At 50.8% G+C, this 13,486-nt stretch overlaps 2 protein-coding genes across 4 annotated transcripts in view; one reads left to right on the top strand and one right to left on the bottom strand.

The window, feature by feature from the left end:
* The window catches only part of LOC104993748 (protein FAM151A-like), a 12,643-nt gene extending 2,649 nt beyond the window's left edge, over positions 1–9,994 (top strand). The window contains 5 exon segments of the mRNA XM_010847127.1: positions 2,358–2,510; positions 3,665–3,824; positions 5,256–5,480; positions 8,262–8,401; positions 9,177–9,994. Of these exon segments, the coding sequence (XP_010845429.1) occupies positions 2,358–2,510; positions 3,665–3,824; positions 5,256–5,480; positions 8,262–8,401; positions 9,177–9,994 (1,496 nt within the window).
* The window catches only part of ACOT11 (acyl-CoA thioesterase 11), a 48,227-nt gene continuing 44,643 nt past the window's right edge, over positions 9,903–13,486 (bottom strand). For 2 of the 3 annotated variants that reach the window (XM_010847126.1, XM_010847124.1), the window contains exons 14-15: positions 12,503–12,634; positions 11,435–11,821 (exon numbers count right to left, since the gene is read on the bottom strand). In XM_010847126.1, coding sequence (XP_010845428.1) covers positions 11,530–11,821; positions 12,503–12,634 — 424 coding nt within the window. In that variant the 3' untranslated portion in view covers positions 11,435–11,529. Of the gene's footprint in view, positions 10,291–11,434; positions 11,822–12,502; positions 12,635–13,486 lie in introns of those variants that run through there. The other variant, XM_010847125.1, reaches the window with a different exon arrangement.

Raw genomic sequence — 13,486 nt, forward strand, 5'->3', positions numbered from 1 at the left:
AGCTCTTTTACTTTTCTGGACCTGGGCTGGTTGAACTTAACTTTTTTCTCTTTTGGCTGCACTGTGAGGCCTGTGGGATCCTAGTTCCTCGACCAGGAACCAAACCTATGCCATCTGCACTGGGAAGACAGACTCTTAGCCACTGGACCACCAGGGAAGTCCCTGATCTCAGCTTTCTCTATCATTCATTTAGCCAGTCTTGTACCATCCAACAAACACTTCTGAAGCTCCTTTTTTAGGCCTGGTACCATCTTGGCACTGGAAATCCAAGTGATGGGCACCACAGACCTGGAGCCTGCTCCTAGCCCTCAGGCTCAGGAAGGATGGTGCTATATGAGTAGTTACATGGGGGCTGAGTGCTCAAAGGATCAGCTGTCAGCCTGACTTTGACTGTGTGGTTTAGGGATGGCCTCCTTGATATTTTAAGCCAACACCCACAAATGAGCTGGAGGTGGCCTAGTAAAACTGTGGAGGGAAGAGTGTTGCCATGGCAACAGCCAGGTGTAGGAGCCCAGAGATGGGAGACAAGATATCTGAGCTTCGAGGCTCCAAGTGTGGTCTATGGATCAGCAGTCTGGGCATCACTGGGGAGCTTGGTAGGTGTCTTGGGCCCCACCCCAGATCTGCTGAGCAGAACTTGCATTTGAACAGTTCCTGGGTAGTTTTTGATGTTGGAGAAACAGGAGTGGATGGAAGCTAGATATTGAAGGAGAGAGGGACTCGAGGTGAGAGGGCAAAGTTTGCCAGGCCTGGTCCTACAGGACCTCACAGACTATGGGCAGGCATTCGGATTGGATTCTCAGGACTAAAGCCAGGGCTGTTGAATTTTTAATAGAAGTAACACAATCAGGTATAGGTGAGTGGACTTTGAGGGTAGCAGGGCTGCAAGTATAAAACAGAAGAGGCCCCTCTGATGCCAACTATCTGTGATGGACCAGGCACTCATAGCAACTCCACCCAGGCTTCACTCCACTCCTCGGTCAGCAGGGCAACTGACCTGCTCTTGCCAGCCTGCTTCGCACTCAAAGTCCTTGACTCCCTCCTGGACTGAACTCTCCCAATGGGTATCACACAGCCACCTCAGGAGTTAACTATATGCATTCAAAAGACAAAAACAATAACAACGCTCAGTGCCCTTAAGGGTGCCCAGAGATGGACCAGCTTAAGTACTTCTGGCAGGCATATGAGTCACATGAATTTTTCTAGACAGTAATTTGATAATATGGGCTTTAAAAATGATACTGCAGCCTTCCCTGGTGATATACAGAAGGCTGAAGGTAGAAGAATTTATGCTTCCAAACTGTGGTGCTGGAGAAGACTTTTGAGAGACCCTTGCACTGCAGGGAAATCAAACCAGAAAATCCTAAAGGAAATCAACCCTGAATATTCACTGGAAGGACTGAAGCTGAAGCTCCAATACTTTGGCTTCCAATAAGCAGATGAGAGAGCCTGCTTATTGGAAAAGACCCTGGTGATAGGAAAGATTGAGAGCCAGAGAAGAAAGAGGCGACAGAGGATGAGATGGTTAGATGGTATCACTGACTCAATGGACATGAGTTTAAGCAAACTCTGGGAGATACTGAAGGAGAGGAAATCTTGGCATGCTGCAGTCCATGGAGTCACAAAGATCCACACACGACTTAGTGACTGAACAACGACAGTGGATAAGAATCCACTGGATCCAGGGTTTAGGAAGGAAGATCCCACATGCTTTGGAGCAACTAAGCCCATGTGCTACAACTACTGGGCCTGAGAGTTTTTGGACTCACGAGCCAGGACTACCAAGGCTGCAGCTGGAACAACTGGAGCCAGTGCGCTTGGAGCCCGTGCTCCACAAGAGAAGCCACGGCAATGAGAACCCTGGGCACAGCAATGAAGAGCAGCCCCTGCTTGCCAAAACTAGAGAAAGTCTGCTACCAGCAACCAGAAATAATTAACTAAAAAACAACCAAAGAAATGACCCCGCATGGCCCTGACTAAAGTTCCTCAAGTCAGGGTAGAAAATAATCAGAAAAATCAGAAAAAAAAATATGCATCCTTATTTGTTAGTAGCAAAAGTTTAGAGACTACTGAAATGTCTCAGGAAAGGTGGGGGAGTAGCTAACTGAAACAGGGTGACCACTCTCAATCAGGGCTTTTGCAGCTTTTTTTTTTTAAGTGACACATAGAAAAGATTAAAATTATAAATACTGAGTGGTCTCAACTGTGTAAAAATTATAAAAATGGATGGAAATGTGGGTTAATATTTCCCTTTCTGCTTTTCTATATTTTCCAAATGTTCTATAATAAATGAGTAACACTCTGATGAAGAAAATAGATTTAAAAAAGGAACTGATCGAGTTTGTCCTCATTCACAGGCAACGTCATGGTCCTGGAGGCAGACATCACAACAGAAGGGCTCGGCACAGTCAACGAGACAGGAGTCCCCATCATGGCGCACCCCCCAGCCATCTACAGCGACAACACCCTAGAGCAGTGGCTGGAGGCTGTGCTGGCCTCTTCCAAGAAGGGTAAGGACTTCTCTCAGCTCCTCCCCAGCTGCCAAGCCCTCCAGTACTCAGACCACATGTGCAAGGGTTGCTCCACTAGGAGACAAGTCCAATCCCTATTAAGAGTTGCTCTTTGCCTCAGTTTTCCAGACCAATCTAGAGGCCTGGGCTCAGGGAAGATGGGTGAAACGAGGGAGTAAACATGCAGGGTAAGCTGCAAAGGGCCAAACATGAGCATTCAGGCCCCCTGAATCCATGGAACTGGATACAACATGCTCAAAGCCAATTCCACCTTCCCCTCCCATGTCTCTTTGCCAGTTACCAAAAGAATCCAGGCATCACCCTAATGCCTCTCCCTCATCCCCTGCAGCTACTTAGCTGCTGCATCTGCCAATTCTAACCCTGAACCCTACCCCCGATCCAGTCCCACTCGCATCATCTTTCTCCCAGACCTCCTTCCTCACTGGCTTCCTACCTCCAAAGTCTACCAAGCCCTTACCCGGGTGAGCTTTCCAAAATGCCAACTGTCAAGTCACTCCCTGCTTTAACCCTCCATGGCTCCCCATTGTCCTCAGGACAAATTATGAACTCCTTGGCCTGGCTTTCAACATCCTTCTCTAACTGGTAAACAATCTGCCTGAAATGCAGGAGACCTGGGTTGAATCCTTTGGTGGGGAAGATCCCCTGGAGAAGGTAATGGCAACCCACTCCAGTATTCTTGCCTGGGAAATCCCATGGACAGAGGAATCTGGGCTACAGTCCATGGGGTCGCAAAGAGTCAGACACGACTGAGCAACTGACTCTAATTCCTCAGCCTCATCTCCTGCTCTTTAGGCTTGTGTGGCTTTGGACCCGCTAAGTCTGCCTGTCCAAGAATCACAGTCCCTTTTCATCAGATGCTTGGCATCTGCACCAGCCCCAAGTCCCAAGCCCTTAGCCATCATTTGCTTCTTCCCCTTGGGGATGAGGGATGGAAGATCACTCCTACATGGGCAAGTCCTTTCTCTCGTTGAAGCCTTCTTCACACCCACCCAGAATTCCGGCCCTGTCTTCCCTCCCACCCCTGACACACACACCATACCTCCTCTCTCTGTCCCAGGAAGTCATGTCTTCTGTTTCCTTCTTCCTTGAGCACAAGGGACCAGTTTCCCAAGCCCTTGGCCCTCTCCCTACAGGCATCAAGCTAGACTTCAAGAGCATCAAGGCTGTGGGCCCCTCCCTGGACCTCCTTCGGCGGCTGACAGAGGAGGGGAAAGTTCGAAGGCCTGTGTGGATCAATGCTGACATCCAGAGGGGTCCCAATGTGGGCCTCTCAATAGAGGTCAATGCCACACAGTGAGTGTTTGCCTCTCTGCTCCAGCTGTGTCCAGTCTGTTTCCTTCAACATCGGGTACAGCAGGTGCTCAGGGGACCTTTGCTGAGTTTGCCTCCAGCCACACCATGTCGTCTGACCTCTGAGCCTTCACACATGCTGTTCCCTCTGCCTTGAATGCCTTTCCACCATTTCCTGGTAAACCAGCCATTACCTGCTCCAGAAACTTCCCTGACGTCCCAGGCTGCTGAGGACCCTCCCTCACACTTTCTCCTAACAGTCCTGATTTCACAAGGCTATCACTGGTGGATTACGGGTTTGTCCCCTTACTATAATGTTTATTCCTGGATGGCAAACAGTGACCAGGGCAAGCCTTGGCCTGCTAGAAAAGTCTGAAGCACTAACTCCTTCCCCAGCCTCCCCTCCCACCCCCCAGCTGCCCCCCAGATCCCAGTACTGCCAACAACAGCACTTACATAGTACCAGCTGCATGGTGCACTCAAGTTTACAGAGGGCCGCATGAAAGGAGAGAATATATCTAAGTTCATCTTCCCATAGAAATGCCAGGTTAGGAGCATTTTTTTCTCACCGTTTTGCAGATAAGAAAGCAGACAATAATTGAGGCTCAATCTGTTGAATTTTTATTATCTGTCACACGCATTGTTTTAAGTAGTCTAGTTGTAGAGTGCCATTTAACTCTTACAATGAGAATGAGGTAGGTACTATTATTTTTAGTTTGTAATATAGGAATTATCTCACTGACGTTAAATGACCTGCCTACATCTATTGGCAGAGCAACCATACAAAGCCAGGTCTTCTGACTCTAACTTCCAGCTCTCTACTGTCCATCTCCATTCATCCATCCACCCATCCATCATTAAACCATCTTTCCAACCAGTCAGCTAACAATACATCCACCCAGTATTTATCTAGTTTTTAACGTGGTGCATTTGGAAAGCAGCAGTTTGAAAATGTAGCTAGTGGCCCAAGATTTGCTCTTCTTGGAGTGAACGTTGGAGTCAATCTGCGAGGTGGAGAGGGTAATATTATGTGCCTATTCAAATTTGTAAGAGTTCAAAATTTGAATGACATTTTTAAATATCTGAAAATTCAGAGACTCTCACAGCTGGCAGCACAGATCCCACACCTGGGGATTGGATGCACCTCCTCATCCACATGGGGATGTTTGAGAAGCCCTGTCCTGCCTGAAAGGATACCACTTTTTAAGAATCAACGAGGTTGGGTGAGCTGCCCAAGGTCATAGTCAGGACTCAAACCCAGGCCTCACTGGCTCCAGTGTCCATGCCCTAACATGGGACTTTGAGCAAGCCAACATGTGCTTCAGGACTGTGCTCTAATATCTAGATGTGATAGATCCTGCCTCTTCCAAGCACTCTGATGGGAACCCAGATGAGGAAGGGGATCTAAAGACCAGCATCTCTGATTCTCTGCAGGTTCCTGGCCTTGGTCCAAGAGAAATATCCTGAGGCAACCCTGTCTCCAGGCTGGACTACCCTGTACCTGCCCTTGTTCCCAGATGGGACATATACCCGGGCCATGGTGGAGAAGATGCAGGAGCTGGTGGGAGCAGTGCCCCAGAAGGTGACCTTCCCCGTACGGGCTGTCATGGTCAGGGCTGCCTGGCCCCACTTCAGCTGGCTGCTTGGCCAATCTGACAGGTAAGAATGCCCAGGCCCTTGCCCTGGCCCCTTCTCCCTCCAAACTCACTCCCGGGCCTTGAATCCCCAGCAAGATCTCAGATGCTGATGGTTAGAAGGGTCTTCATGATCATCTGGCCCAACCTCTGCTGGTGCTCACATTCTCTACAGTGTCCCTGCTTTCTGCTTGTTTACCTCTGGTAATGGGTAGCTATCACTTGAGGCAGCCTGTCCAGTGGAAAGTGTTTATTTTTTTCTGCTTATTTGTTTTGGGCCCCACTACACACCATGTGGGATCTTCAGGTCCCCACCAGGGATTAAACCAGCAACCCCTGCAGTGGAAGCACAGTCTTTCCCACTAGACCACTAGGGAAGTTCCAGAAAGTGTTTACACTGAGAGGCAATTTGCCTCCCACAGCTTCCTCTCTTGGGAGCCAGCTATTCTCTGAGGGTGTACAGACTACACCTGTAGCCTCTGCCCCAATAGCTCTGTGGGACTGGTGGAGCCCACCCTCCCCCGCAACTCTGCACTGGTCCCAGCTGCCCAGCACCACCTCCTCAGCCTCTCCCCACTGGAGGCCACTCCCTTCCCCCTTCATACCTGACCTCTAATCCAAGCCGCACCCCCTCCCCCATGCCCATCTCTTCTGTCCCTATCTTTTTCCTAAGTTGTTCAGTCTCTGAGTCTTGTCTGACTCTTTGTGACCCTATGAAATGCACCACGCTAGGCTTCCCTGTCCTTCACCACCTCCCAAAGCATTCTCAAACTCATGTCCATTTAGTCACTGATGCCATCCAACCACCTCATCGTCTGTTGTCCCCTTTTCCTCCACCTTCAATCTTTCCCACTATCAGGGTCTTCTCCAATCAGTCGGCTCTTCACATCAGGTGGCCAAAGCATTGGAACTTCAGCTTTTCAGCATCAGTCCTTCCAATGAATATTCAGGACTGATTTCCTTTAGGATTGACTGATTGGATCTCCTTGGTCTCCACGGGACTCTCAAGAGTCTTCTCCAACACCACAGTTCATAAAGCATCCATTCTTCAGCACTCAGCCTTCTTGATGGTCCAACTCTCACATCTGTACATGACTAGTGATAAAACCATAGCTTTAACTATCTGGACTTTTGTCAACAAAGTAATGTCTCTGCCTTTTAATATGCTCTCTAGGTTTGTGAAAGCATTTCTTCCAAGGAGCGAGTGTTTTTTAATTTCATGGCTGCATTGCCCTTCTTTGGGACTTGAATGAAAACTGACCTTTTCTAGTCCTGTGGCTACTGCTGAGTTTTCCAATTTTGCTGGTATACTGAGTGCACCACTTTAACAGCATTTTTTAGGATTTAAAATTGCTCAACTGGGATTCCATCACATCACCTCCATTAGCTTTGTTCACAGTGATGCTTCCTAAGGCCCACTTGACTTCACACTCCAGAATGTCTGGATCTAGGTGAGTGATCACACCATCGTGGTTATCCAGGTCATTGAGATTTTTTTTTGTATAGTTTTTCTGTGTAGTCTTTTTTTTCTCTCTGTATTCTTGCCACCTCTTTTTAATATCTTCTGCTTCTGTTAGGTCCATACCATTTCTGTCCTCAATTGTGCCCAATCGTATGAAATGGTTCCTTGGTGTCTCTAATTTTCTTGATCTCTAGTCCTTCCCATTCTATTGTTTTCCTCTATTTCGTTGCATTATTCACTTAGAAAGGTTTTATTTCTCCTTGTTATTTTCTGGAGCTCTGCATTCAAATGGGTATATCTTTCTTAATCTCCTTTGCCTTCGCTTCTTTTCTCAGCTATTTGTAAGGTCTCCTCAGACAATCACTTTGCCTTTTTTGCATTTTTGCATTTTGGGGATGGTTTTGATCACTGCCTACTGTACAATATTACGAACCTCCATCCATATTTCTTCAGGCACTCTATCAGATCTAATCCCTTGAATCTATTTGTCATTTTCACTGTATAATCATAAGGGATTTAAGTCTTACCTGAATGGCCTAGTGGTTTTCCCTACTTTCTTCAATTTAAGTCTGAATTTGGCAATGAATTCATGATCTGAGCAATAGTCAGTGTGTTTTTGCTGACTGTATAGAGCTTCTCCATCTTTGACTGCAAAGAATATAATCAATCTGATTTCAGTATTGACCATCTGGTGATGTATGTGTGTAGAGTATCTCTTGTGTTGTTGGAAGAGGATGTTTGCTATGACCAGTGCATACTCTTGGCAAAACTCTGTTAGCCTTTGCCTGTCTCAGTTTGTAATTGCCTGTTATTCCAGGTATTTCTTGACTTCCTACTTTCGCATCCAGTCCCCTATGATGAAAAGGACATCTTTTTTTCATTCAATTTAGCTTCTTCGGCACTAGTGGTTGGGGCATAGGCTTGGATTACTGTGATATTGAATGGATTTCCCTGGAAACAAACATTCTGCCATTTTTAAGACTGCACCCAAGTACTGCATTTCAGACTCTTTCGTTGACTATTAGGGCTACGCCATTTCTTCTAAGGGATTCTTGCCCACAGTGTAGATATAATGGTCATCTGAATTAAATTCGCCCATTCCCATCCATTTTAGTTCACTGATTCCTAAAATGTGTCTTTGTGGGTCCTCTTTCCTAACAGAGGGCCCACAAATAGACACTCCGAGTGGGGAGGCAGGCCAGTCCATCTCCCCTCCTTCTTAGCCTCTGCCCTCAGTCAGGGTTCCCAAGGCCTCCCCCCAGCTCAAGTTAACTTCTGAGCATGGGAGAGGGGCTGAGGGCTGCTGGGCCCAGGCAGGCTCTGAGCTGGCTCTCTGGACCCCAGGTACAGCCTGACAATGTGGCAGTCCGCCTCGGACCCCGTGACAGTGGACGACCTCCTCTATATCCGAGACAACACCGCCACCCACCAAGTCTACTATGACCTCTTTGAGCCTCTCCTGTCTCAGTTCAAGCAGCGTGCCAGTAGGGAGGGGTCTCGGGAGGGTGGGAAAGGGTGATGGGGTGGATTCTGCACAGGGCAGAACCTAGTAGATATGGGAGCAGAGCTCGGTGGGGAAGGCCAATGAAAGGGGAAAATCCTACGTGAGATAGGAGAAAGGAATCATTTGAAGCATCCATTGTATGCCAGACCCTGGGATGGAATGCTAAGCTCCACAGATCCATGAAGCAGAGATTCCATTTTACAGATAGAGAAACTGAGGTTCAAAACAGTTACATAATTAATACAAAGTTGTTCAGCTTAAATGTGGCACAGCTCCTACTGGAAACAGCAAATTCCAAACCCCTTGCAGGGTTCCCCTTGCAAGATGCTTCCTCTTGCAGTACAGTTCCTCTGAGGGTTGCTCTAGCATTTCAGAGAACGGCTCCTCCACTGTACCTGCTAATCGATGATGCTTGTCCCTTTGTCCAAAGCCCCTGTTCCCTTGACTCCAAACCGAGGAGAGCCTGCAATCAGGCCATCTCAAGGGGACCCATCAGACCTAACATTCCTGCTCTGGGAGCCATCTAGGTGAGGGGGGAGGAATACCAGCTTGGGGCCTGACTGACTTGGCTCCATCAGGCTCCAATCCCAGCAACCCTGCCCACTGGCTGTAGGACCTTGGGCAAGTCACCCGTCATCTACACAACAGGGAACTCCAGCTCCCTGGAACTTTGCTGTGAGGCTTAGAGAGGACTCATGGTGTACAGAAGGCCTCCGTGACTGGTGGCCTCTCCACCTTGGCAATCTGACCCACAGTGAATACCTCACGGAAACCAAGCTACTACACCGGGGGCAGCCTGATCCCTGCTCTCCAGCACCCTGGGGACGAGGGTCTGAGCGTGGAGTGGCTGGTTCCTGACATCCAGGGCAAGGGAAGCAGAGCCACAGTGCGTCTCCCAGACTGAGAAGGCATGATCCTGCTGGACGTGGGCCTCCAGAAGCCTGCAGCTGGGGACCCCGTGCCCATCGTCCGCACCCCAGATGGCCGTGCCCTGACGCTGGAGTCCTGCCTGCAGCAGCTGGCCACGCACCCCGGACGCTGGGGGATCCACGTGCACATAGCAGAGCCCACCGCCCTGCGGCCATCCCTGGCCACGCTGGCCACCCTCTCTGCCCTTGGCCACCTGTCTAGGCCTGTGTGGGTCGGGGCCACAGTCTCCCATGGGAGTTTCATGGTCCCCGGCTACGTGACTGGCAGGGAGTTGCTTACAGCTGTGGCCGAGGTGTTCCCCCATGTGACAGTGGCACCAGGCTGGCCCGAGGAAGTGCTGGGCAGTGGCTACAGGGAACAGCTGCTCACAGACATGCTGGAGCTCTGCCAGGGCCTCTGGCAACCCGTGTCCTTCCAGCTGCAGGCTGGGCCTCTGGGCCAGAGCCCCGCTGGAGTCGTGGCCCGGCTGCTGGAAGCTTCTCCCCGGGCCACGGTCACGGTGGAACACAGCCCTGGCCGGGGCCTCTATGCGTCTGTGAGGGCAGCGCTGCTGGCAGCCAGGGCCGTGAAGAAGACCCGAGTCTACTACAGGCTACCCCAGAGCTACCGCCAAGACTTGCTGGCAGATGTTGGCACACACTGAGCACCCAGGTGGCCTGGTGGACCCCCGCTTCCCACGGGGAGGCAGGAAGGAATAAATGCCTCTGCTTCCTCAGTGCACTGCACGCATGTCCTTGGGGCAGGATGGAGTGGGAGTGGACGTGAGGTGGCCAGGGAGGATGCTTAGAGGGTCTGGAGGCTGGGGGCCAGGTCGTTCCGGTTGTCCAAGAGGAAGTGTTCACAAGCCTTGAAGGTGGTGTAGAACTCAGAGGAGAGGCCGGTGACATTGGTGGTCACGTACTTGAGGACGCCCGGGGTGGCCTGGTTGTAGTAGGACACCTGCAGGACGGGGAGCCACACCCAGGGAGGATGGGGAGGGGGCAGTAAAGGGTACTGAGTGGACATGAAACAGGCAGTTGGCATCTTTGTGTGTTCGTCCCTCAGTCGTGTCAAATCTTTGGGACCACATGAACTTGTAGCCCTCCAGGCTCCTCTGTCCATGGCTTTCTCCAGGCAAGAATACTGGACTGGGTTGCCGTTTCCTTCCCTGGAGGATTGTCCTGATCCAGGGATAGAACTGGGGTTTCCACATTGCAGACAGATTATTTACTGTCTTTAGCCACCATGGAAGCCCAGTCACCTGCTAGGAAGGCAGCAAATACCAGCAGCACCTGGGGCCTTTGAGGACTGCATGATTGGCAGGTGTGACCTCCTGTAGCTGGACTCTCCTGACCCCTCCTCTGGGGCTGACAACCCTGGCTTCCCTCTGTCACCACACACTATACTGTCATTGTGTCTCCCCTCTCTAGCCTGGAAGCTCTAGAAGGCTAGGTCTCCAGAGCTAAGCATAAAACTCCTTTAAATGAAGGTGCTACCGTTAGATTATGGCTTCCCAGGTGGCAATAGTGGTAAAGAATCTACCTGCCAATGCAGCAGACACAAGAGACCAGGGTTTGATATCAGGGCTGTGAAGATCCCCTAGAGAAGGAAATGGTAACCCACTCCAATATTCTTGCCTGGAAAAGAAAGAATGGACAGAGGAGCCTGGCAGGCTAGAGTCCATGGTGTGGCAGAATAGGACACGACTAAGCCCTTGTCAGCAAATCTGCAGCAAGCAGTTAGAATAACCCCAGGGAACACTAAGTTAGCAAATGTCCAAGTCTCTACATGGGGTGTCTCAGGGCCCTAATAGCCACTGCGATCTGAGGAAGGGGCACTGAGTTTCCCAGCTAGCCCACTTTCAGCCAGCCAGGTAACACTGACTGCCCTGATGAGTTTCATGGGCCCTGACGGCCTTCCTAGACACGAAAGGGGTACATAAGAAGATGGAGTTTTAGCTCAAATAGTAAAGAATCCGCTCGCAATGCGGAAAACCAGGGTTCGATCCTTGGGTTGGGAAGATCCTCTGGAGAAGGGAACAGCAATCCACTCCAGTATTCTTGCCTGGAGAATCCCATAGACAGAGGAGCCTGGCGGGCTACAGTCCACGGGATTGCAAAAAGTCGGATACGACTGAGCAACTAACACACAGGCCTGGTTCAACTGTGTCCTCGGACTTGTATCTGCACAGATTAGGTTTTAATGAAGACTCCTTTCTAGGCCCTGATACTCAGACTCCCTACAGCTGGAAGAGAGCTTACTGGCCAGTGGGAGTGCTGAGGTCTGGACAGCGCTGAGCTCTGGACACAAGTGTGGCTTTGGGGTGAATCTGGGTGGGAAGGGAAAGGAGACACTAGGCCTCACCTTGGTTAACTGGTCCCCCTCGCGCCAGAAGCAGAAGCCTGAGCAGACAGTCTCCCCACGCCGGTACTCTGGGGTCTCGCGGTGTGTGGGCAGCGTAACTGACCTCAGTGCAATGACATAAGGTTCCCTGTATGGAAGAAGTGTGCAGAGGGGGCATGGGAAAGGGTGAGGGCAGCTTCCAGAAGCCCCCTCCAGCACTGACCAGGGCCCTGCTGCAGGGATGCCCTCACCAGAGTCTAAGGTACACAGCCTGGCTCCAGGTCAAGCTGCAAAGGAGGTTTTAGACAGGTTTCTGTGGGTGAGCAGTTCTGAACTCACCAGATACCAGGGTGACTGTACTGTGGACCTTCTGGAAACATTCCCCGCCTCCCTCCCCCGGCCCGGGGAAGCAGTGCTGTACTTTGGATTTCCTTGCTTCATCTTTTTGCCTGTCTCTAGCACAGGTGATGCCATTTCTCCAGCATCCTCACCTTGGTGCAGCCGGGAGCCTTACCACCCTTTAGGCAACATGGGGCTTTCAGAGGCTGGAGGCCAAGGAATGGGCCATGTGAGAGTTGGCCTGTCTGTGACCTGGGGCAAGGCACCCTCACCACACCAAGGACAGAGACCACCCTGCTTTAGAGCATGAGTGACCGGAAAGGGCAATATGTCCTCTTGTTCTCCATTCTACCCACAGTAAGACCACGGCCACCAATTTTACGCTGAGGTCCTGAGGCCATTGGAAAGAGGGCTGACTGTACACGGATGTCCCCTCCCTGGGGAGGAAGATGAACCTGCCCACCTCCCAGCCCGGCAGGCAGGCACGCACCCGATGTCACAAGGCTTCCGTCGAGAGGCCAGGATGATGAAGTCCTGGGGCTTGGGGTCACCACCGAGGGCAGGGCTGATGACATGGTAGATGGCATCATCCTCATCCACCTGCTGCACTAGCTCCACGCTCCTGTGCAGAGTCCACGGGGGTCACAGAGGCTCCGTGTGTGACAGCAGGGTTGACCCAGCCGCTCCCCCGCCCCCATGCTTCAGCCACCCTGAGCACATGCTTGGGGGATGTATCACCCCCAGACTGCTCAACAGGGACCACAGGAGGGCAGAAAAGCCTGGCCAAAGGGGACATACACACCTGGGCTTGCAGACACGTACACAAGCAAATAAACCCCACTTGTGGGCATACGTGCAGAAACACATGGACACCCGCTGATGCACACACAGCACTACAGATGTCTGTGTCTGTGCAAATGCAATACACAGATGTGTGATGATTTAGTAACCATACTGAGTATTTAGTGAGTGCCCACTGTGCCAGGCACTGTTCTAATAGCTTACAGGTATTATCTCCTTTAACGCCACATCAGCCCATGAAGTTGGTACTCTGAGTATCCCCATTTAATAGATGAAGGGGCTGGGGCTCAGAGAAATAACTCACCCATGGCCACAGAGCTAATAAGGAAGCAGGTCTGGGATGTGCACAGGTTGGGTGCCAGAGCTGTGCCTCTCAGACGCGGGTACACTACACACATGTGCCCAGGTAGACACACCCAGGCTTCTACCAACACACACTCACAAGAACATCCTCGCAGAGACACGACATGTCCAAACCTGCCACTTTCCCTTCACATATCCATATGAAGAATTGGCAAGCTGGGCAAATTAAGCAAACTGGACATTGTCTGAGCTACCCTGAGTCTGGGAGGAGTTCCCACCCACGCCCTCCACTTCCCAACCACCTCCCCAAGTAGTCCCCAAGCCCCCTCTCAGAAGGCAGAACTCAGTTTGAAAACCACTGATCTATCCC

The sequence above is a fragment of the Bison bison genome, unplaced genomic scaffold (genome assembly GCF_000754665.1).
Source record: "Bison bison bison isolate TAMUID 2011002044 unplaced genomic scaffold, Bison_UMD1.0 scf7180017864244, whole genome shotgun sequence".
NCBI lineage: Eukaryota > Metazoa > Chordata > Mammalia > Artiodactyla > Bovidae > Bison > Bison bison.